The 23,827-nt window shown below is 40.9% G+C and overlaps 1 protein-coding gene across 1 annotated transcript in view; it reads left to right on the top strand.

The window, feature by feature from the left end:
• The window catches only part of ASTN2 (astrotactin 2), an 874,784-nt gene that overhangs the window by 380,773 nt on the left and 470,184 nt on the right, over nt 1-23,827 (top strand). The window contains exon 7 of the mRNA XM_042912372.1: nt 6,922-7,089. Within this exon, the coding sequence (XP_042768306.1) occupies nt 6,922-7,089 (168 nt within the window). The remainder of the gene's footprint in view (nt 1-6,921; nt 7,090-23,827) is intronic.

Raw genomic sequence — 23,827 nt, 5'->3', positions numbered from 1 at the left:
ATGAATGAGTAAACCTATAATATGGCATATATAGCTTCCAGTTGAGTAGAATGCCTTGTATGTATGAGAGAGATCTTAATCTCCTCTTAAGGAGCATAAGGCAGATCTGAAGGTGAGCCTTGAGGGGCAGATGCCACCTCAACTTTTGCCAAGTTTGTTCTCCTTGGTATCCTTCGAAATCTAGCTTAAAGGCCAGCTCTTCAATGATTCCTCTACAACACCCTTTTTTCCTTCCTCTTATCCTCAAAGATGCCCATCCTTGTCATGCAGTTCTCCCAACACTCTAGGAGGTATTATATCCATCTGTGCACACATTTGATCTCCCTTGCTAATCTGTAATTTTCTTGACAGATTCCGTCCATTTATCTTTCTTGGTATCCATTTCTTATGCAAGGAGGGGCTTAATAAATGTTGGTTAAATGAACACATGGATTAAGTCTTGAAATTACATTTTGTGCAGTTACTTCCTTTCACTCTCTGATGTGACATCTCCCTGCCACATGTCCTTCCTCCTTCACACTGAACCCCTCCAGCATCTCTACTTTAATCATCTACATCACAAGTCCATGGGGCAAATGAGAACTCAAGAACCTTGATTGATTTGGGGCGAGGGAGACACTGAAGGGCTCATCTTGTATTCTGGCTCTCACAGGATAAAAACAAAAAACAAACAAAAACCCTTTGGGATCCATGTGGAGGCATTCCTGCTTCACAATCCCATGCTGAAGTTAGTTGAAATTCCTTCCAGTCAAGCATGGGACTGTGATTTCATTAATTCATTCAACAGACATTCTCCAAACTCCTAATATATGCCAGGCATTCTGCTGAGGGCTGCATTGATAAGGACTAATGAGTCATGACCTCTTCCCTGTACGAAATCGCTGTCAATCAGAAAAGGGAAAAGACTTCCAGCACTCTAGGATACACTCTACAGAGGGATGCATAGACTATCAGAGGAGAAATGAAATCATGGAAGAGGGAAACTCTGCCTAATACTGAATCAAAGCCCCAGCTCTCATGCCAGCCTGGAATAATGGGTATGTCCCAGCTTTGGATGCTGAAATACCTAGAGTCACTTTCTACTTGGGCCACTTATTACTTATAAATTCAGGTAACTTAGTTTCTCTCTCAACTTGTGCTGTCCTTCTGTCAAATGGGGGGAATACATACCCCCATAGGTCTGTTGTAAGAATTAAGTGAACAGGATGTGTAGCACACTCATTCAAAGGATAGTAACTTCCTTCTGCCATTAAACCAACAGTATAGGGGCATCTGGGTGGCTCAGTAGGTTAAGCGTCGACTTCAGCCCAGGTCATGATCTCACCGTTCGTGGGTTCGAGCCCCACATCGGGCTCTGTGCTGACAGCTCAGAGCCTGGAGCCTGCTTCAGATTCTGTGTCTCCCTCTCTCTCTGCCCCCCGCCTCCCACTCATGCTCTCTCTCTGTTTTCTAAAAATAAATAAACATTAAAACAACAATAACAACAACAACAACAACAACAACAACAACAACAACAGTATACTTTGGTAGAGTACCTTTTTAAAGAAGTTGAAGATAACCTGCTTTTGAGTCATTGTCTTTCAAAGAGACTCTTATTTCCCCATATTTAAGGGAGTTCTGATAAACCAGTATTGGATTTGGAGCGTCCAGGTTTATAAGAAATTCAAATAAAAACTAACATCACTCTTGTTAGTTGAGATTTCACAATGTGCTAGGGACATCACATATTGTAGTGGATGTACTAATGCCATGACCAAATCTGTCGTTAGAACATAGGCACTATTCCCCCAGCTTCCAGGAATGTTGGTGGCTGACCACTTGGCTCTGAGCCTTTCTTGGAGAAATGTCCTTCATGGAAAAGGACCACTTCATCCAAGTCCATGCCCCTCCCCCAAAGACAGCCCGCAGCCTATGACTGGTTAAAGTGAGGGTACAAAGGCCTGATACATTGTCTTGATTCGGGACAACTGTGAAGGACCATCCCAGCCCCAGAATGTCCTGCTGGGATCAGCCCTGGGGTCTTTGCTGCAACGGCATCACTATTTGACTTCTCCCTCTGCTCACTCTCAATGCCATTTGGTCATTTCCTTACAAGCAGCACCCAGTAAACCTCCTGCATGTCAGTCTTTGCCTTTGAGCCTCATTTCTGGTAAACCTGACCTAAGATACATGCATTGTCTCGTTTAGTCTTTATATCAACCCTATGAAGGAGAAATTAGGAACCACATTTTTCATGTGAGGTGATGGAGGATTTGCCCAGGTTTACAGTTTGTAAGTAGCAGAGTGAAGATCTGAATCCATGGATTGCTGACTCTATTCTCTGTGTGGCTGCACCGTGTAGTTTCCCTGAAGTAGTGGGATTAGCCAAACTCAGCCCTGGGACACAATTCAATATCCATCCCTCAGTCTTTAGTGAGAATAAATACAAGAATTACCCATTTAAACAGCATGACTGTGCTTTTTAAAAGAAAAATCTGTGGTTGATACTGATGTTCGGTGCCTTGCACAGGGACCCATGCGACATGTTTCTGCTCGGGCTTAGTTCCAGAGGGGAAAATATGGCTTTGCAGATAGATTTGCATATCTTTCCTTGCCAGAAATTTGAAATATGGAATCCAGCAGACTTTTTTCTTTCTTTTCCTTTTTTTTTTTTTTTTTTTTCCTTTCGCTGCCAAGGATTCTAAGGCCGACTTCAAATGTGGTCATTTCCTTATCTCTGAGCCTGATGCTATCTATCCCTTATGCTTTTCTCATAGAATCCCTCTTTCATCATCACCCCAAATCACATTGTCCACTGTACTTTTACTGAAGAACTCATTCTATAAGATGATAGAAATCATATCCTCTGTGTGAGTTAGAGAGGATAATGTTGCATGCCATGCCCTCAGGGAATCTTAGATCCTCGAGGCATTCAGGTATGGTCTGATGTGATCCTGTGTCCCTGGCCATTGCCCATTGGACCACAGCTGGACACAAGGGCCGAGAGGAGCACAATCATTGCAGTCAGCCAGCAAGGTCTTTTGTGACCTGGCAGACAGGTTCTCGTTAAACCCAAATGATGCCCAGGAACCGGGTCCCTCTTTGGAAAATTTAAATTGCATACATGGAAAGCTTTTGTTGGTTGATCGTGAGGTAGAGGGAAGCAAATGCATGGAAAGAAGCTGAGTCATGTTAATTGTGAAACAATTTAAGATCTCCTGCTGCTGAGGTCTGTAGATCTGTTATAAATCTAGAACTTTCTCCAAGTCCAGCGTGGTGGAGCTTAGTCCTACTTGAACTTTTTGGCTTTTCTTTCCTCCTATGAAATTCGACCTGTGCTGTATTTTTTTTAATGGAGATTTTATCTGTGTTTTCTTTTTTTCATTTATTAAGTTTCTTTTTAATTTTAATTTCAGTGTAGTTAACATACACTGTTCTGTTAATTTTAGTTGTACAATATAGTGAGTGATTCAGCACTTCCATGCATGACTAAGTGCTCATCATGATAAGGGTACTCTTAATCTCCATCACTTATGTCACCCACCATTTCCCTTCTGATTACCATCAGTTTGTTCTCGATAGGTGAGAGTTTCTTGTTTTTCTCTCTCTCTTTTTCTTTGTTGGTTTGTTTTGTTTCTTAAATTCCACATATGAGTGAAGTCATATGGTATTTGTCTCTCTCTGACTTATTTCACTTAGCGTTATATTCTCCTCCTCCATCCATGTCATTGCAAATGGCAAGATATCATTCTTTTTTATGTCTGAGTAATATTCCATCGTATATTATATACCACATTTTTAAAAGTTTATTCTTATTTATTTTGAGAGAGAGAGAGAGAGAGCACATGGCAGGGCAGAGAGAGAGAGAGAGAGAGAGAGAATCTCAAGCAGGCTCCACACTGTCAGCATGGAACCTGATGCGGGGTTCAAACTTGTGGGGCATGAGATCATGACTTGAGCTGAAATCAAGAGTCAGATCCTTAACCGACTGAGCCACCCTTGTCGCCCTACCACCACATCTTAGTTATCCATTCATCTATGGATGGACACTTGGGCCGCTTCCATAGTTAGGCTCTTGCAAATAATGTTGCAATAAATATCAGGGTGAACGTATCCCTTTGAATTAGTGTTTTTTGTATTCTTTGGATAAATACACAGTAGTGTGATTGCTGAATCATAAGGTAATTTTATTTTTAACTGTTTGAGGACACTCCATACTGCTCCATACTGTTTTCCAGAGTGGCTGCACCAGTTTGCATTCCAACAGTATAAGAGGGTTCCCGTATCTCCATATCCTTTCCAACACTTGTTGTTTCTTGTGTTGATTTTAGCCATTCTGACTGGTGTAAGGTGAAAACTCACCATAGTTTTGACTTGCATTTTCCTGATGATGAGAGATATTGAGCATCTTTTCATGTGTCTGTTGCCTATTTGTATGTCTTCTTTGGAAAAATGTCTGTTCATGTCTTCTGCCCATTTTTAAATTAGATTATTCATTTTTTGGTGTTGAGTTATATAAGTTCTTTATATATTTTGGATACTGGACCCTTTATTGGATATGTCATTTGCCAATATGTTTTCCCATTCAGTAGGTTGCCTTTTAGTTTCGTTGATTTTTTCCTTTGTTGTGCAGAAGCTGTTTATTTTGATGTAGTCCCGATAGTTTATTTTTGCTTTTATTTCTTTTGCCTCAGGAGACATATCTAGAAAAACATTGCTACAGCTGATGCCAGAGAAATTACTATCTGTGCTCTCTTCTAAGATTTTTATGGTTTCAGGTCTCATATTTTGGTCTTCAATCCATTTTTAGTTTATTTTTGTGTATCGTGTAAAAAAGTGGGCCAGTTTCCTGCTTCTGCATGTAGCTGTCCAGTTTTTCCAATATCATTTGTTGAAGAAGCTGCCTTTTTCCCATTGTATATTCTTTCCCCCTTTGTCAAAGATTAATTGACCGTATAATTGCGGGTTTATATCTGGGTTTTCAGTTCTGTGCTGTTGGTCCATATGTCTGTTTTCATGCCGGTACCATATGGTTTTGATTACTAAAGCTTTGTAATATAAGTTGAAGTCTGGCATTGTGATGACTTCAGTTTTGTTTGTCTTTTTCACCATTGCTTTGGCATGGGTCTTTTGTGCTTCCATACAGATTTTAGGGTTATTCTTCCAGTTCTGCGAAAAATGCTGTTGGCATTTTGATTGGGATTACATTAAATCTGTAGAATAATAGACACTTTAACAATATTTGTTCTTCCAACACATGAACATGGACTGTCTTTCTATTTCTTTGTATCATCTTGAATTTCTTTCATTAATGTTTTAGAGTTTTCAGGATATGGGTCTTTCCCCTCTTTGATTAAGTTTATTTGCAGATCTTTTATTGGTTGGGGTGCAATTATAAATGGGATTGTTTTCTTAATTTCACTTTCTGCTGCTTCATTATCAGTGTATAGGAATGGAACAGATTTCAGTATATTGATTTTGTATCCTGTGACTTCACTGAATTCATTTATGAGTTCCCGTAGTTTTTTGGTGGAATATTTTTAGGATTTTCTGTATATAGTATCATGTCATCTGTAAATAGTAAAACTCTTACTTCTTCCTTGCCAATTCGAATGCCTTTTATTCCTTCTTGTTGTCTAATGATGTGAGACACCTTTGCTCTATTTTTATATGTATACACTCACCACATATACCCAATATGCAGCCACCCTGAACAGGCTTCTGTTCCCTGCTCCCAAGGAATATGTGTGTGCGTGTGTTTATTTATGTATATGTGTGTATGTGTATGTATGCATTCAGGTACGTATGTATGCCTGTGTAGAGGTATACATATTTGTGTGCACCTATATACGTTGAAAGGAATATTTTAGAGCATAGATTGCAAAGCTAGAGTCTTTTGTCAGACCTACACAAGTTTTTTAAGAACAAATTTAAGTCATTATTGCCAAATTGCTTGATTACAATTAAAATCTGAATTTTTGGACTCTGCCTGAAGAAAACCTGACATTCTTGGACTACTGGCTCATAGACCCATTTTGGCAAGAGTTGGCTGGAGTGGGCCTGCAGCTACTCCAGTCTGATAGAACCCGAACTGTCAGTTCACCCCAAACTCCATTGTTCCCCAACATTAAGGCATTTTCCGTTGCACAAGTGTGGCTTTTTTCTTAGACATGCTACCGATTTCTTTGAATTTCTCTTTTTCCCCCCACCTCCCTCTCTAATTGTGGGTTTATATCTGGGTTTTCTATTCTGTACTCTCTCTATTCCCTCTCTCTTTCTCATCCTAATAGAATAAAAAACAAAATCTAGGCCAGGAGGCCAAGAAGCTACTCTTCTAGTCTCTCCCATTAATATCACACACCTGGCCCCTGTGGGCATTAATGACCCCTTTTCAGTGGTGGGGGGGGGGGAGGTACCTGAGTGACAGGGATGTTAGCACTTTTTTTTTTTTTTTAAATTTTAATGTTTAAGGATTCTTTACTAGGACAAGTCAGGCCCTGGCTAAGCATAGCATTTTGTCTACATTAATTTATTCCATTTTTCTAACAATGAGGTCGGTTCCATTAATATTCCTATTTACAGATGATGTAACCAAGGCCCAGAGGCACTGAGTGCCTTTCCCAAAGTCAATGGCAGGTAAGGGTAGATTCTTGATTTGTACCTAAGTCTCTATGAGTTCTCAGGGCCCAACTCCTAACCACTAGGCTGAACTATCTCTGTGTCTGATTTGTGTGTCTCTACTGGCTGCTCATATTGTGACAAGCACGCTATAAATGCTCTGTAAATGCCGGTGGTCAAGTAAGAACAGGGTCCTGGGGTGGGGAGATGGCTTGTATGTACCTGTCTGTGTTCTCGGCCTGCAGCATCAACAGCAGGACACATCTATGTCTGTATCCTAAAAGCAGGGAGAAAGTAGCTGTCTTTCTCTCTGTTCACCTGCAGGGAGCAGCTTTGTGGTGAGTGAAGGGAGCTACCTGGATGTCTCAGACTGGTTAAACCCGGCCAAGCTGTCCCTGTATTACCAGATCAACGCCACCTCCCCATGGGTGAGAGACCTCTGCGGACAGAGGACGACAGATGCCTGTGAGCAGCTCTGCGACCCAGACACTGGTGAGCCATGGGTTAGGCTGGGGATAGAGGGAGGGAGGATATGGGCCAAAAGATGGTCTACACCCCTTCTACCTGAAGAATCATGGCTCTCGAGCCACGGACAAGGGATTTTACATGAAGGCCCATCAGTTCCATTGGCCATTAAACTATACGCTGCCATCACCTGGCAAGGGAGAAAGTTCCATAAAACCATAGAATCCCAGAAGGAGAAAGGACCACAGACAGCATCTGGTCCAATTTCAAAGCAAGGTGTCTGAACATCATCTAGCATCCCTGAGCTCAGATCCTATCTACCCCTTACTAGCTGGGTGTTCTTTGTCATTTTTTCCAGCTTTACTGAAATTAAGTTGACATATAACATTGTATAAGTTTAAGGTGAACAATGCCATGATTTAATAATGCACATATATACCGTGAAATGATTACCACCTTCAGACTCACTAGCACCCCCGTCACTTCATATACCATTCTTTTTGTGGTGATAACTTTTGTGTAGCAACTTTCAAGTATATAAAACCACTTTAACTGTTCACTATGTTGTACATTAGATAGATCCCCATGTTCTTAAGTGGGGAGATATTGATCATAGTGTACACACTAGCTGGGTGTTCTTTAGAAAGATACTTCCTTTCTCTGAGTACCAGAGAATGAAAACAGCATCTAACGCAGAAGACTGTTGTTAGGATTAAATGAGATAATACGTGGAAAGCCCCTCGTAAATTCATTTACTTATTCATTCCACAGGGCAGACATCTTCCTAGGCATTGAAGATATAGCAGTGAACAAAATAGTGTAATCTCTGCCCTAATTAAGTTTATATTCCAAGGATACATTACATCTGCACTAACAAGGTAGCCACTAGCCGCACGTCGCTATTTAAATTAAGTGGAATTAAATAAAGTAAGCATTCATTTCCCCAGGCACATTAGCCATATTTCAAACTACGTGTGACTAATGGCTACCTCTTGGACAACTCAGATGTAGAACATTACCACCCCTGCAGAAAGTTCTGTTGGACAGTGCTACAACAGACAAACAGGAAAATATATGTGCTCTGTCAGGTGATGATGCATGCTGGGGGGCAGCACACAGCATATGGGATGCTAAGCTGGGAGTGGGGGTGGAGCTGTTATTATATGCAGTGGTCAGGGAAGGCTTCTCTGAGAAGAGGACATTTGAGTGGGCACCCTGAATCTAAGATGATGGAAGCCATGTGACTATCTGGGGGACCGGTATTCTAGGTAGAGGCAACGACAAGGGCCAGCACGCTGCAGCAGGAGTTCAGGGATGTTGCCATTGGTTCAATAGGAAGAATGGTGTGGTTAGATGGAGATGAGAGAGGAGAGGAGTAGAAGGAAAATTTGAAAAGCAGAAGGTTGGGTGGGGCGGCTTCAGGGACTTACAGAGGATGACAAGGACTTTGGATTTTACTCTGAGTGAGGTGAGATGTCACCGGAGGATTCTGAGCCAAAGGAGCGACATGATGTGGCCTGGATTTTAACAGAAGTACTCTGGCTGGTGCGTGGCAAATTGACTTGGCATTCAAGGGCACTATTATTCTAATATAGGTAAGCGTTAGCAGTGGCTTGGCCCACAGGGGTAAGGGGGAAAGATGGTCAAATTCTGGACCTATTTAGAGGGTAGATTTGACAGTCCTTGTAATTGGGTCTGAAAGGTGAGAAGCAGAGAGGGGTCAAAGATGATTCCAAAGCGTTCAGTCCGAACAGTGGGATGAATGGACTTCTCTTTCATTGAGTCAGAGGATGCTGTGGGAGGGTCAGGATTGAGGTGAGGAGGATTAAGGGTACTGTTTTGGATGTAAGTTCAAGATGACTAGTAAACATCAAGTAGAGATAGAAGACAGGCATTGATGTCCAGAAGTCAAATTCAAAGAAGTTTTAGCTGGAGATAGAAATGTATGAGTCAATAGCATACCCATGATATTTAAACCTAGGAGACAGTGTCTTCTTTATAGTAAATGATTAGTACATAGATAATATCTTATTCCTACTTGTTGTTCAATAAGTGGTGGTTATTAATGTCCACAAACTGGGAAATAGAAGTTGGAGAGAAAAGAGTTGGCAAGGTCCCAAAGCAAGTTAGACATGAAGCTGTTCTAGCTCCCAGTCCTTTGCTCTTCCCTATGACTTACATTGGTGTAGTCTCTCTGGAACTTCATTTCTTCTTCGTTAACAAGAGCCTGGCCATCTTGCTTGGAAAGTCCATTGCACAATGCCCATGCGGCCACCTCTGTGCAGAGCTGAGGGCTCTCAGTGGCCCAGGTCAAAGGTGTGCTCTATCTCGGTTCTCTCCCACTGCTCCATGGGGCAACAGTTCAGGAGTGAAGAGAGGGCTTCTCCAGGCTAACCCTTGAGTCTCTGCAGGGTTGGGCAAGGATTTGGCTTTCAAACCACGATCCCCTCTTATCCTTTAGTTGGAAGTCTGTTTAGACACATTTTTGTAGCTTTTACATAGGCCTGTTGGGGAAGCTATTTGGAAAATGCAATGCAGCTTTAGTGTATCATTTGACCAGACAGCTGAATCTTCTTTCTCTTAATTAAAACATTTAGGCTTTAAGGCACTATCACCCTAAGCAGTACCCCTTTACTCCCACCACACACACACACACACACACACACACACACACACACACACTCGATTATCCTCATCCAACAGACAGGAACGCCCTTGTGAAATGATGTGCCTCTGGATCTGGTCCTGTACATTCTTTTTTTTTTTCTTTGTATGTTTTGTTTCTTGTTTCTGTTTCTTTTTCTTTTTTCTTTTTCTTCTTCTTTTTCCTTTTCTTTCCTTAAAAAGCAGGCAAGACTATTGGTAGAAGAGAACAGAAGGTATCTCCTCCCTTGCCTCCCTCTATGAAGCCACAGCTAGCACAGTGCCTGAGGGTCTGACCTTCTGGCTTCCCATCGGATCTGCCTTCAGGTGCAAGGTCATGGTTTCTGATGATCTTTTCTGTTAGCTGTCAGCTTGAGGGCATAATTCCAAACAGTGGGTCATCCAGGGAGTAAGCACGTGCTAGGCAGTTTTAGAAATGATCAGTTCTCCCGCCAGTATCCCCTGGAATTGCACACACACATACACACACATATACTGTAGAGCTGAAAATGCTACAAGAATCCACTGCATTGACCTTCTCAACTTTATCACTGACAGTATTGATGCCAGAGAAGAAAGGTGAGAGGATCAAAGTCACACAGCCAGCAGATAGAGAGCCAGGATTCAAACTCGGGGGACTGAGCTCTTAACCATTGCTTCTTGAGCCTCTGTAGGTCTACTGTGACTTTAAGATCCTACATTTCTAAAAAGCTACCAACTACTGCTGATGCTTCTGGCCAAGGACTCTCTTTGGTGCACCAAGGCTCTAAACACTTTCCCTCCCAAATAGTCCTCTCATTTTCTACACAAACAATATAAGTCCTAGTTGCCATATATGTTAATTTATTTATCTGACAAAGCCATGCTCACATCTGGCACTTTATTTTCTGCCTGTGTGCCACCTGCCCTGGGATTTAGATATACTGATCCCTGCAATTCCCTGAAGGCACCATACCCTCTCATGCCTACATTGCTTTGATGGACTATTCCCTCCTTCTTGAAATATCTTTCTCCCTCTTTTACTGGGAGACCAGGGATTGTTTTTATTATTATTATTATTATTATTATTATTATTATTATTATTTTATTTCCATTCCATTCAGTCCAAACCCCTCACCAGATTAAGGAGTCCTCCTTTCTGTTCTCATAGGTCCCTGTGTCATAGTTCTCGTCCCTGTGCACAGCCATTGTTCTTTCCTTGTCTGGGTCTATCCCCAGACCGTAAGCTTTGTTAGGGGCTGAGGAAAGGGGGATTCAAAGCATGTGTCTTGGTTATCTCTGTATCCTTCAAGCCTGGCCTAATGCTGGCGTATAATTGGCACACAAAGAAAATCATGAAAGGATGAAGGAAGGAAGGACATTTATATGCTCTGTGAAACAATTTTATACACCAGTTTTTAGTCTCTTCCTCCATATCCACTTACCTATGAGCTCAGATTAAATATCTTCCAGCTCTAGAGAAATTGGGTCACCAGGAACCATCTCATAGCCAGACAAGCTGGAAGGCTCTGGCCTCATCCTCCCATTTAGCCACATCCCCAAGAACACTCTCCTTGTAGCCTACACCCTGTTCATCTTCTCTATAATCCTCCCAAACACCCCAGGCCAAGTTTTACCTTCTAACTAGAGTTAAGGCCCCTCCTTCTACCTGAAGTGTCTTGCATTCTTTAATCATTGACCTTGTAAAATCCTATTCACTGATGACCTCTTCTTTCCTCCTGGTAGAATGGATGACTTCTATAGTATCATCAGAGTTCTCTGTTGACTAAATATCTGATTAAAACTTGAGTTATTGTTTGGAAACGCCTGCCCTGTTAAAATGTAAGCTCCTTAAAGCCAGGGAATGTATCTCATTTACTCCTGTATCCTTCTCACCACCATGTCCAGCAAAGAACCTTACTCTTACAAGTCATTCAAGGCATAAACAGATGGGACTATCTACCGGTGAGGAGTGGAAATGGGAACATAAGATCCCTGAATATATTTTCATGGGGCTTAACTCACACTCATTTTGAAAAATTTATTGCAATTTGTTAGATTCAATTCAAGCAAGATTTTCTTAATTCCACAACTCATAAGTCTTGTGTGTTAAGTGCTATGGGAAATCACAGACAAATTGGACAATGTTCCTGCCTTCATGGATTTCACATTTTCACAGGGATAAAAATAATATGCCCATATATAGCTATTATAAAAGACACAATGTGGGATAAATCAAGAACAGGCATTAACAAAGTAGCTCATGACTGGAGAAAAGGGAAAAATGTATTTTAGATGGGGATTTCAGGAGATACATCATGGAGTGCGTGACCTTTTATCTGAGCCTTGTAGAATCAGTAGGGAGTATGAATAGGAAGGGTCCCTTAACAGAGGGATTTTAATGATTGAAATCAAGAGGAAGAAAGTTTAAAATTATTCCAGGAACGAGAAAGCAGTATATCTGAGCTGGCATCCGGAGAATATACCGCATAGTAAGTGGAGGAGGAGAACTAAGAGAGACGCAGGTGATGAAGTTGGAAAGGTAAGATGAAGAGAACTCAGAGGAAGATAAGGACCTGAAGATTCTGAGAACCACTAAAGGTATTAGTAAGACTTTATGAGAAAAGGGGAAATGACTTTCCACATCTGTCCAATTGTTTTGGGGAACCATCTAATTGTTCATGGCAATAGGTAGGCCTCCCCTCCTTTGCTTTCTATCAGGAATTAGACTATGAGGGAAGTCATGGCAAAACTAAACCCCTAACTCCTGCACATATTCAGGCCTTAAATCTGTCAAAAGTGGCTTTGCCTTCCTTCAGTAAGCTTCTCCTTCCTTGAGTAGGGCCAAAGTCATAGAGTCCAATCATTGCTCATCATGCCTTAAAGCTTTAGTGAATTTGTCAATAAGAAGGATCATTCTTCCAAACTGACCAAGAAGAAGGAGAAAAGTGGGGACATAATACTGCTGAAGATGTATATATATACACACACACACACACACACACATATATATACATATAATTACATATATATACATATATAATTATACATACATATATATAGTTTCATACATAATTACATATATATATAACTATATATAGTTATATCTATATCTATCTATCTATGTGTAGATATCTATATAGATATCTATATATCTATATGTATATATCTATACATATATGTATAGATATATAGATATCTATATAGATCTATATAGATATCTATATATCTATATAGGTATCTATACATAGATAGATAGATAGATAGATAGATAGATAAATGCCGTGATGTGTGAATGAACCTGGCCAAGTTTTCCTGGCTGTGTGCCATAGCCCAGTTCAAGTGTGTTCTTCTAGGGATTTCAACAATCAGTACCACCCACAGAGCTGATTATGGGATTGGATACATGGTGTGCTTGTGTTGGCTTTTGTAACAGCTCATGAGACTCATGAGAGTTGATTGTTATCATCTCTTCCCGGCTCTTTGTTCAGTTATGTCATGTAGATAGCTTGAAAATTGGCTATGATGAAGGTATTTATACCAACAAAATTGGTTAATGTCACCAATCATGGCTTATTTTCTTTGGAAAGCCAATCATTTAACATGTACCTTCTAACAGTGAAGGGGATGAGAACACACCAATATAGGACCAAGGCAAAGAAGGGATTCAGTGAAGATTTAGAGAAGGTCTGAAAATGTTTCCAGACGGTGGTGTTATGATCCTTTCCGGAATAGGCTACCATTACACTTCATCTTTCAGAAGATAGAAGTGATCATTCAAGAACTACTTGCTACAGTCCCATATGGTGTAGAACCAGGCAGTTTAAATGATCAGGGTTTGACTCTTCAGAATGTCATTACGGGTAAATCCTTTTGTGAAACAGCTTTATTAAAGTTCTGCACATGTGTGGTATCATGCTAAATTCCATACAAAATATTTGACAGTATGGCTTCAAACCAGAAGCAAGTAACAGCAGAACACTAATGCCTTTAGTCACTAATTCATTCATCTCTTTATTTATTCATTCAGGCATTTAGTTAACCAGAGTAGAATTGGAATATCCTTTTGAGTCAGACCAGGTTCAGATCTTTGCTTCTGTGCTTACTGAAGTAGGGCTTTGGGAAAGCCATTTAATATATCCAAGACTTATTTTTTAAAATATGTAAAAATGAGAGTAAGACCTATTTGGCAGGGCACTATGAGAATGAGATGAAAGATTACATTTCCAATACACCCTGCACAGTATATAATGTATGGTGGGCACTCAAAACATAGCATCTTTTATTAATTTTATAATCAGTTATGCAGTCCCTAGTGCCTTCATGTAATTAATTCAATTTGTATGTCAATTAACTTAATAAATATTTCATCAGACACCTCTAATCCAGCATTGTGCACTGTGTTAAATTTTTTCAGAACTAAATAAGATGTTGTCCCTGACCTCTAGGAGCTGACCACCTAACAGAGAAACTTACCATAACCTGGACTTTCCTATCAATGGACTTTCATTTAGTCCTTGGGCAACTTCTAAACTGGTGCAATGAAGTAAGTCCAATGCTCTCAGTCCTAGAGTCAGCTTGGCCACAGATTTGTCATCCACCCTTGAGTATGGCATATGCTGTGAACTTCATATTCATTCTCTTCAACAAAGAAATTAGTGGAAACAACTTTTAATGCAAGAAAGATCCCTAGTGATCATCTAGTCTGATCTAATTATGAGACTGAAGGCCACTGAGGCTAAGCAAGTTGCCCAGTGTCACTAAGTAAATTAGTGGCAAGATACGAATTACAACCCTGAATAATTCCTAAGATATTTCTCAGTTCAAAATTCATGTTTCTATGACCTTTTGAGCACTAATAACTTAGAGCATGAGTATGATTGAAACAATTTGTAAATGGCATTTAAAGAAGATTGAATTTTCTTTTCCAATTGATAAGAACTTCAGTCATGTTCGCCGTCACGTTCAGTTTATTTCCGTGTCTTCAGCAGCCACTTTTCATTTGCAATAAGATATGAAATGAGAATACAATGAGTGTAGTTATGTCCTATATTTGTCTTATATGGTATTAAATATTTCTAATGTTTATAGGTTAATCTTGTTATTTACTAAGCCCTGTATTGTTCAAGTTTAATGGGACACAAGGACTTTATGAAGTTGTAAATTTAAGCATTCACAGAAATGGAGAATGTCCCTGCCTTGAAGGAGATTGTAGCATGGGGGTTTCCAGGTACCAGATGTGTAGCATTTAAGTAAGATCGTGCACAGGTGAGATGCACAATTAAATAAGCTGAGATTTATCTACAGAGAGCCCACTTCCTGTCAGACCAGAGAGGAGAGATTTGTTTTATGAGTATATAGTTTTGTTAAAACTTGTCCAGTGTTCATCTTGTTTATTGCTATAGCTAACTGAAACTGTTACCACATTAATACATCTTTTTTTTGAATGAATGAATGAATGAATGAATGAGTGAATGAATGAGAAGCAAGTTTCATTTGATGAAATGTCAGGGCTTTTTCAGTGGGTTGGGTGTATGGTTCTGCTGGTCAGGACCATGGATAGCTCTCTGGGTGCTGACAGTGAATTTTGGCTAAGTGTTTTTGCTAAAAATTTTACCTGGTACAGCTCTCTTCTGAAAGTCACCTCTCCTTTGAGGTGGGTACCACTAGTCTTTTTAGAACTCAGATAAAGTAAGCTCTATCCTTTATCCATTGAGGATTAGTGTGTCCAACTATGTTGTTACTCTAGTGGGCCTCAACTAGAGTAAATCAGTCTTCCATGAAGTGAGTCACCCTTATCCTCAGAATTCAGAATGCTGTCTATGCCACCATGCCTTGGTCCAGAACTATACCAAAACCTGTATTAAACAAAACTCATCTAAGCTGATTGTCAATTAATGAACTCCATGCCTCATTAAGACATGCAAGATAATTAAATCAAACTTTTAAAAAAACATTTCCAACAAAAGCCATTCAAACAACAACAAACCAAGGTCTTTTTCTGTTTAAAGACCATGAAATGAATGTTAACCACAAAATTCTATTTATCTTAACAAAGTGATCCATTTGATACAGGTTCATATCTATATATAATACACGGAGGTGTTAGATAATGGCCAGAGCTAGCTTACAGTGAAGAGAGGCATGGTCAATTTTGGGTATGATATCAAGGAGTGCATGAATACTGGGGCAATAGTAATGGCATCTGAAATTTATTGTGCATTTATTGTGTACCAAGAATAATTGCTGCAGCTTTCTATTACTACCTTGGGCTTCATAACAATACTTCAGTGTAGTTATTGATGCTTCCATTTGCCATACAAGAAGCTATGTCTTAAAACAGTTGAATGAAATTCTCAAGGTCATATATTTATTAAATATCACAGCTGGGATTTGGACCCAGACTGAGTAAGAAGCTACTATTTGAGGAGTCAGTGTTTGAGAAGTTTGCTTAGTATTGAGAAAAGAGAGGCATTCTGGCATTCTCTCTTTGATAGGTATTTGCAGAGAATTCTCAGAGGTAGGCATGAATCCGTTGGACAAAGAATTTATGGAATAAGCTGACTGAAAAAAATAAAAGGACCCAGTTGGACTGGGGACAAGGGAGAAATGCAGAACTGAGGGACGGAACTGTGACAGCATTTATGGGTTGTAGGGAAACCATTTTATATCTCTTACTTGGGAGTCTTGCTATATTTGGTCTAGAGGTGTTGTAAAATGTTGTGGAAGAGGGTGGAGGTCTTTTGAAAAAGGACAATCTGTGTCAAAGATGAGGTCATAAAATTTCAGAAAGCCCACAACAGAAAGCAACAGGACTGACTGTTCAAAAATTTGGAAGGACAAGAAGGTTAGAATGGGCTGCAAAAGAGACTGAAAATGTTTTCTTATTGGGAGCTTGCCAGCCCCTCTGAAGGTCCAAGGTAACCTTTGCTTCTGAACCTGAAAGAAAGAGGGTGTGAGAGATCTGAAGTGTCTTCTGATGAAGTTGCTAATAGGAAGGTAAATGGAGGTATCTCTGATTCTTACCTCTTTGATGAATGTGCCAAAAAGAAGGGGAGCTCTCAGATTTTAAGATGAGATTCGTCATCAAAAATATAATTTACTGGCATTTAAATTAGAGACTATATTTAATTTTATTCAGCAAGTATATTACAAAAATATATTGGTGGCTCTATAAATGGTATCTGTCCTGCTATTTTCAAAATAATTAATAAACTTTAAATTTGTCTGTAGTACCTATCAGCAGTGAACTATCAATAAACAAAAGTGTGGAAAAGGAAGATGATGGTAAATTTACAGGTTGGGGTTGGGAGTGTTCTTAGGATACAAAGCCAGGTTGTGAAGTGTTCCATGCTGGTTAGTGATGAGTCATTTCCAGCAAATACAGGCTCTTTGCAGGTGCTGTTACCTCTGTACTCAACTGTCTGCTCTCCACCCACCCTCACTCCTTACGAGTCTTATTCTTCCCTTTCTTTCCTCCTCCTTATCTTTCTTGTTTCAGCTTAAATGTCTCATCCTCAAGGAGGTTTTTGTTGACTTTCTAGACTCAATTATTCCTTTTACCCAGCATTAGTACCCTTTATTTTTTTCTTTATAGCATATAATAATAACAATGCCCATTGTACAATACAAACTATGTGTCAGGCTCTCTTCTATGGACTTCACATATATTATCTCATTTAATCCCATTAATAGCCCTAAGAAATAGACAAAATCATATTTTAACTGCAGCAAGATGCAGTTAGATATATGTGCCAATATTTTGCATTCTACTAAGAAAATATGCTGCCAACAATTACCATTAGGATACTAATAACACACAAGTCCTCATTTCAAGGGTATGAAAGTGGGGAAAAGCTGTGTGTCTTAGAATTGGTGCAATGCCCTATTATTATCATTTTACAGACAAGGAAACTGAATCATATAAGTTAATGGATTTTCCCAAAGTCACACATCTAAGAAGTGGTGGAGTCCAGATTGGAATCCTAGAAGTCAGGCTTCAAATTGTATCCTCTTAACCACTGATCTGCACTATCAGTACAGAATCACAACTTCTAATCATATGTTTATTTGTGAAGTTCTGTGTTCGATTCCTAGGTATCCAAGAGACTCTAGGCTGCACCTATGGGATTTACTGCTTACCTCCAAACCCAGCCCATTCATTGTCTAGTTCATTGCCCGTGTTTAATAATGAATGATGGAATGAGTGAATAAAAAAAAGAAACATTGTGTTTGGAGACCAATTCCATGGACTTGACTACTAGATTTGCAATTTTGACTAATAGTGTGACCTTTGACATGTCACTTTGTTCTCTGAGTATTAGTTTCTCTATTTGTAATATAAAAGGAAATTATAGTTGACTCCTTGAACAACAATGGGTTTGAACTGTGCGGGTCCACTTACATGCAGATTTTTTTCAAGAAACACAATATGGTACTGTGAATGTATTTTCTCTTTCTTATGATTCTCTTCATAACATTTTCTTTTCTCTAGTTTACTTTATTATAAGAATATAGTATATAGGGATGCCTGGGTGGCTCAGTCAGTTAAGCATGTGACTTCGGCTCAGGTCATGATCTCCAGGTTTGTAGGTTTGAGTCCCGCATCAGGTTCTGTGCTGACTGCTCAGAGCCTGGAGCCTGTTTCAGATTCTGTGTCTCCTCCTTTCTCTGCCTGCTGCCCCCCGCCCCCATGCTCATGCTCTGTCTCTGTTTCTCAATAATAAATAAACGTTAAATTTTTTTAAAAAAGAATATGGTATACAATACATATAACATGTACAATATGTGTTAATTGACCATTTGTGTTATCAGTAAGGCTTTCCAGTCAATAGTAGGCTATTAGTAACTAAGCTTTGGGGGAGTCAAAAATTATACATGGATTTTCAATGGTGCCTGGGGTCCAGCATCCTTGTCCCTCATGTTGTTCAAGGATCAGCTATTCATTAGATTTTCTCTGAGTGCTCTCCAGTTTTGAATGTGTATTGCAAATCTTCATTGAAAGCCAGTGCTCTGCCCAGCATTAAACTAGATAAAACATATTAAGCACTTAACACAATGCCTGGTGCACAAAGCTCAATGAACATTAAGTATTGTTGTAGCTGTGGTCAAAACATAAATTGAATAAAATGAGAATTGTAGGATTAAAAAATATAATAGTTACTATGAGACTTAGCAGTCAGGTAAGTCTTCCTAGATGGGGAGGGACTAGAATTGGATCATGTAGCAAACCAATGTTTGTGATAGAGCTATACTGTCCAATATGGTAGCCCCTAGCCATATGTGGCTGTTTAAATTAAAAAGTAAATTAATTCACATGTATTTCAAGTGCTCAGTAGCCACAGGCTAGTGGCTGCCATTTTGGAGATCATAGATGTAGAAAGTTAACCATGTAGCAAATGCACTTGGACAGTGCTGTGACAGAGAGTGAAGAGTGGAAGGAACTACATGTCATTTATGTGTCATTTAATTCAAATTATTTATTGAGTGACAGTGCTGTGCTAGGTCCTGTGCTATGCACTGGGATTTAACAGAGAACAAAATGAGACCCAGTGCCCGACCTGATAGATAGTCTAGTGCAGCAGTCGGCAAAACTACAGCCCACAGGACAACTGCTGTTTTTCATAAATAAAGTTTTATTGAAACACAGCCAATGCTTATTAGTTTACATATTGCCTATGACTGTTTTCTACAGTAGTAGAGTTGAAAAGCCGTGAACCTGTAGCTTGCAAAACCTAAAATATTTACCAGCTGGCCCTTCCCAGAAAAAAATTTGCCAACCCCTGGTCTAGTAGGTTGATTTAATACTTTTACATCTGAGTTAAATAACTGGTTTTCGTATCTATTCATTTATTCATGTATTTGTTTATTTAACATTCAACTGGTATTTATTTCTCAATCATCTAGTTCAAGCAGGATGTCAGATACTGACAGAATGAACAGAATAGATAAAAATTGTTGCCATCATGGAGCTCGCATTCAAGTGGGGCAGGGGGCAAACATAATTAGAATATATGTAATACAACAAGTAAGTTGTATCCTATGTTAGAAGATGATATTTTTTATAAAGAGGCTGCAGGAAGAGTGGGCTGTGAATGAGGAGGAGAGAGGTGGTTGCAAATTTAAGTAGGGTGTTCAAGGTAGGCATGACTGAGGAGATGGGGGGTGGGTGTGGGGCAAAGCATGCTTTGTGGATACCGGGGGGAATATCCGGCCAGGTGGAGGGAACGGCTGGAACAAAGGCTCTGAGAGCAGATTGCGCCTCACATATTTGAGGAAGACCAGGTAAGAGAATGTTCCTGGGCTTCACTGAACACTAGCTGAATATTAGGAGCTAGGATCACAGTGGGACCAGAGGCCCAGAGCCTTGTAGTACATCGTAAGAACCTTGGCTTTCAACCTGAACTCAATGAGAAGCCACAAGAGCATTCTGACCAGAAGACTGTTGTCATCTAACTTATCTTTTCGAAGGATCACTCTGGCTACAACACGGAGAAAAATCTTTAGGGACACAGGAAAGAGGGGTAGCAAGGGGGCTCCTTGGAAGACCGATAGGGTTATCCAGGCCAAAGGTGATGATGGCTTTGGCCAGGGTGATGGCTGTGGTGGTGGAAAGAAGTGATTGGAATCAAGATGTTGGATCTCATTCATTGCTGTGATTCAGTGAGCACCAATTATATGCCGGGCCGTGTGCCCAGTGTTGGGGATAGTGAGCAAATGACTCTATCATCTCTGTCCCTTCGAGTTTTCTAACAAACTGATTTCAAGCTTTGACATCAGAAATGAGGAATCCAATGCTATGTCCCCCACATGTGGATGAGATCCAGGACCAGTTTTCACACTGTCTCTAAAGACTCAGGAGAGGATGACACTGTCTTAGTCGCTTTGGGCTGTTGTAACAAAATATCATGGAGTGGTGGCTTGAACAACGTAATCTTCTTTCTCACAGCTCTGGAGGCTGGAAAGTCCCAACATCAAGATACCACTGAATTGGTTCCTGATGACAGTGTTCTTCCTGCTTGTGGAAGACTGACCTCTTGACTGCTCTCTGTGTCCTCACATGACCTTTCTTCCGCACCTACGTGCTTGCGTGTGTGCACGTAGACTGTGCGAAATCTGTCTCTCCTCCACTTCTCATCCCATCACAAGGGCTGACCTCATCTAACCCTGATTATTTTCCAAAGGCCCCACCTCCAAATACCATCATGTTGGTGTTAGGAGCTTCAGTATATGAATTTGGGAGGACACAGACATTCAGACAATAACAGATATCAGTGATCTGGAATGAGAGGAGAAGTGAACCAGTGGCACAAACATGCACCACGAGTGGGGGCTGAGCAGAGATTTTCTGAGCACTGTGCTGAACAGGGCTGGGATTCAGGGAGGTGAGTGAGGAGGCTCGGACACAAAATCTAGAGAGGTGCTCATCTGTGGGTGTCAACCCTGCATTGCACAGCCCTGGGTGCCCCCTAAACTTGGAAGGGGAAAGTATTAACTCACTACAGTAGCTGCTCCAACCCTTCTCCTGAGAAGCCTTCGAAGAGTCTCCTTTAGGGGCCAGTTGGGGGTTCAAAGAGCACAGAGGCCCAGGCTGGGAGGCACTGTGCAGGCCATGTATTCCAACCCCCGCTTTCTACAGGGATGAGGTTGGCATTCAGAGAGGGTCCGGGCCTGACTCAAATCTCTCAGGAAGTTTGTAACAGAGTAGAGGTCTCCTGACCACCACGCTGAAGCTAGATTTCCCCATCTCTTGAGAACAACTTAAGCAGTCAAATATTTTATTCTTGGAATGTGGGCCTCCAAGCTGCAACTTGGGTCAGTGTCTTCAGAAGCCTTTTACAACTTCTGAAGGTGGTATCAGCTTCTGGCAGTGTTTTTTCAGGTCTGTCTTCCAGGCTTATGATCCGGTCCACGCATTCATGCAAAGAGGCGTTTCAGTGCAGGACATCTGGGGCATGGTAAGTCCCCTGTCAGCTTCATTAATGTCTTTCTTTCACAAACATTGACTGAGAACCAGGACTGAGTCAGTCACCAGGGAGGGAGATATGACACACTGCCACCACCTCCGTTTGCTCAAAATCAAGCTGCTCCCAGTGTGGGCTGTTTTGTTTTTGGAGAGGCAGTAGGGAAAAAGGGAAAAAAAGTGGAAGCACTGAAGGAGGCAGATGTGGGTTAAAATCTTGTCTCTGCCTGTAACTGTTGGTGTAGTTTGGAGCAAATTGCTTAATTTTCCCCAAGCTCCTTTTCATCAGAGGAAAATGTATTCACCTTTGCTAGGGTTATTGTGACGATTAAAATCAGTACAAAGGACCTGCTACATAATATGGCAACTATATGGGTTCAGCAAATGGGAATTATTGAATCAGGGGCAAAAAGAACCCCTAGTGTTGATAATGCTTAACCCGCAAAAGTCATCATGATGGAATGGAAGGCGTGGTGACAGATTTCTGAGAAAAAGGGGCCTCCACAAAACCATTTAAAACACAGCACTTGGCAATAGCAATAGCCTTTTCCGGTTATTTGGTGTCATCAAAGGGAGCCACCTATGACACCACACTGCCCTTTCTCTTCTGGATGGAGGCTGCTTTCATTTCAGTGTAGGTGATTAAAAGGTCTCTGAAAAAGAGGAGTGTGTATGTGTGTGTATGTGTGTGTGTGTGTGGTCCCAACCTTTTGGTTACTTTTTGTTAAATGGTATTTTAATTGAAATGTCAATAGATGGGTTTCTACCAGACAACAGGGGTGGGAGAGGTGTATGGATTTTATGCTGATCACACCAAGACTGTTCCTCTGGATAGGACATCCAGGAATTCAAGATGCTCTACACAAGTCAGGCGAGGTCAAGTGACCTCACCCCGTGCAGTAGGAATGGTCTGGTGCAATCTTTCCAATGGCCAGAAATGGACTTAATAGCAAAGTCTGACTCCCTAGTGAAACCTGGTGCAGGCCACTTGGACACACATTGCTTAATTTTAATGATTCATGATTCTCTATCATATACCAGTAAATGTACCACAAAATATTTTGTGAAAGAATTTGCATTTTAGTTATGGGAGCCTGTGCTGTTCTGCAAGTAAATCGTTGCCTGAATGTGGGGGCTGCTTGGGGCAGGGGGTGAGAGGCAAAGCCTGGGGAGGGGTGTGGGGGGGTACCTGGGGCAGAGGGTGGTGAAGAGGCTGTGGTGTGCGTGCTTGTGTGAGACTGAGGCAAAGGGAGTGGAATGGATGGGAAATTCAGGGAAAGAAATCAAGGGAAAGAGGAAGGAAAGTAGGGGAGTGGAATTAACAGGGTGTAATTGTAGTCCTTGCTTAGGCACTTTTCCTTACCATATCTTTCGTAATCATCACATTAACCCTTGAAGTAGACAGACTGTCCCTTTTTTGTGTCTTTTCTGTGGACAAAGTGGATCTGGGGACTTAACCTGCACCTGTCTGACTTAAACTCATGTTCTTTTCCCTGAAGAGGGCTACAAAGGAAAGAGGCTTACAGGAAGGAGGACGGTGAGGGATAGAGAGGCACACATGGAGAGAAAGGTAAAGGTGGAAAAGAAGAGACCAAAGAAGGAAACTGAGGCAGGAGCAAACGCCAAACACTGAGAAACAAAAACGAGAGAGAAGAGGGGAAAAGAGAAACATCAAACAGAAGAGAGGCAAGAAGGAGAGGGAGAGCAAGAGCATGAGTTTGAATACAACCAGGAATGTGGTTAGCAAAGGGGAAATGAGCTGGGTTCAGCTGACATACACATTACTGTAAAATGGTATAATATTCCAGATAGAAGTACTAGAAATGACAGTTCTCTAGTTTCCCAGGAAAGCTAACTGTGACCCTGACCATCTGCCTGTATATAGCTGAGGCTGAGGTCACTCTCAGGAACGGACCCCTCTGAACAGAGTGCAGATTTCACATGATGTCCACCGCTTCTCTGTTTTCCCCCAGTTCCTGGCTAGCCAGAGGCAAAGCCTCCCTCCTCCTGGTGTCTGGACCACCTTGCTTTAGGGCGTGGATGGCACAGGCAGGATGCATGTGTGTGTGCGGCCCATTGTACTCAGTGCACATCTGGAAAATCATTATTCTTTCTTGGTTTAATTTTATAAATGAGATTTGATTCCAAACTCACAAAGATAGCTGATGTTTGGAAAAAAAA

This window comes from Panthera leo, chromosome D4 (assembly GCF_018350215.1).
Source record: "Panthera leo isolate Ple1 chromosome D4, P.leo_Ple1_pat1.1, whole genome shotgun sequence".
Taxonomy (NCBI): domain Eukaryota; kingdom Metazoa; phylum Chordata; class Mammalia; order Carnivora; family Felidae; genus Panthera; species Panthera leo.
This window is presented reverse-complemented; position numbering and strand designations above follow the sequence as displayed.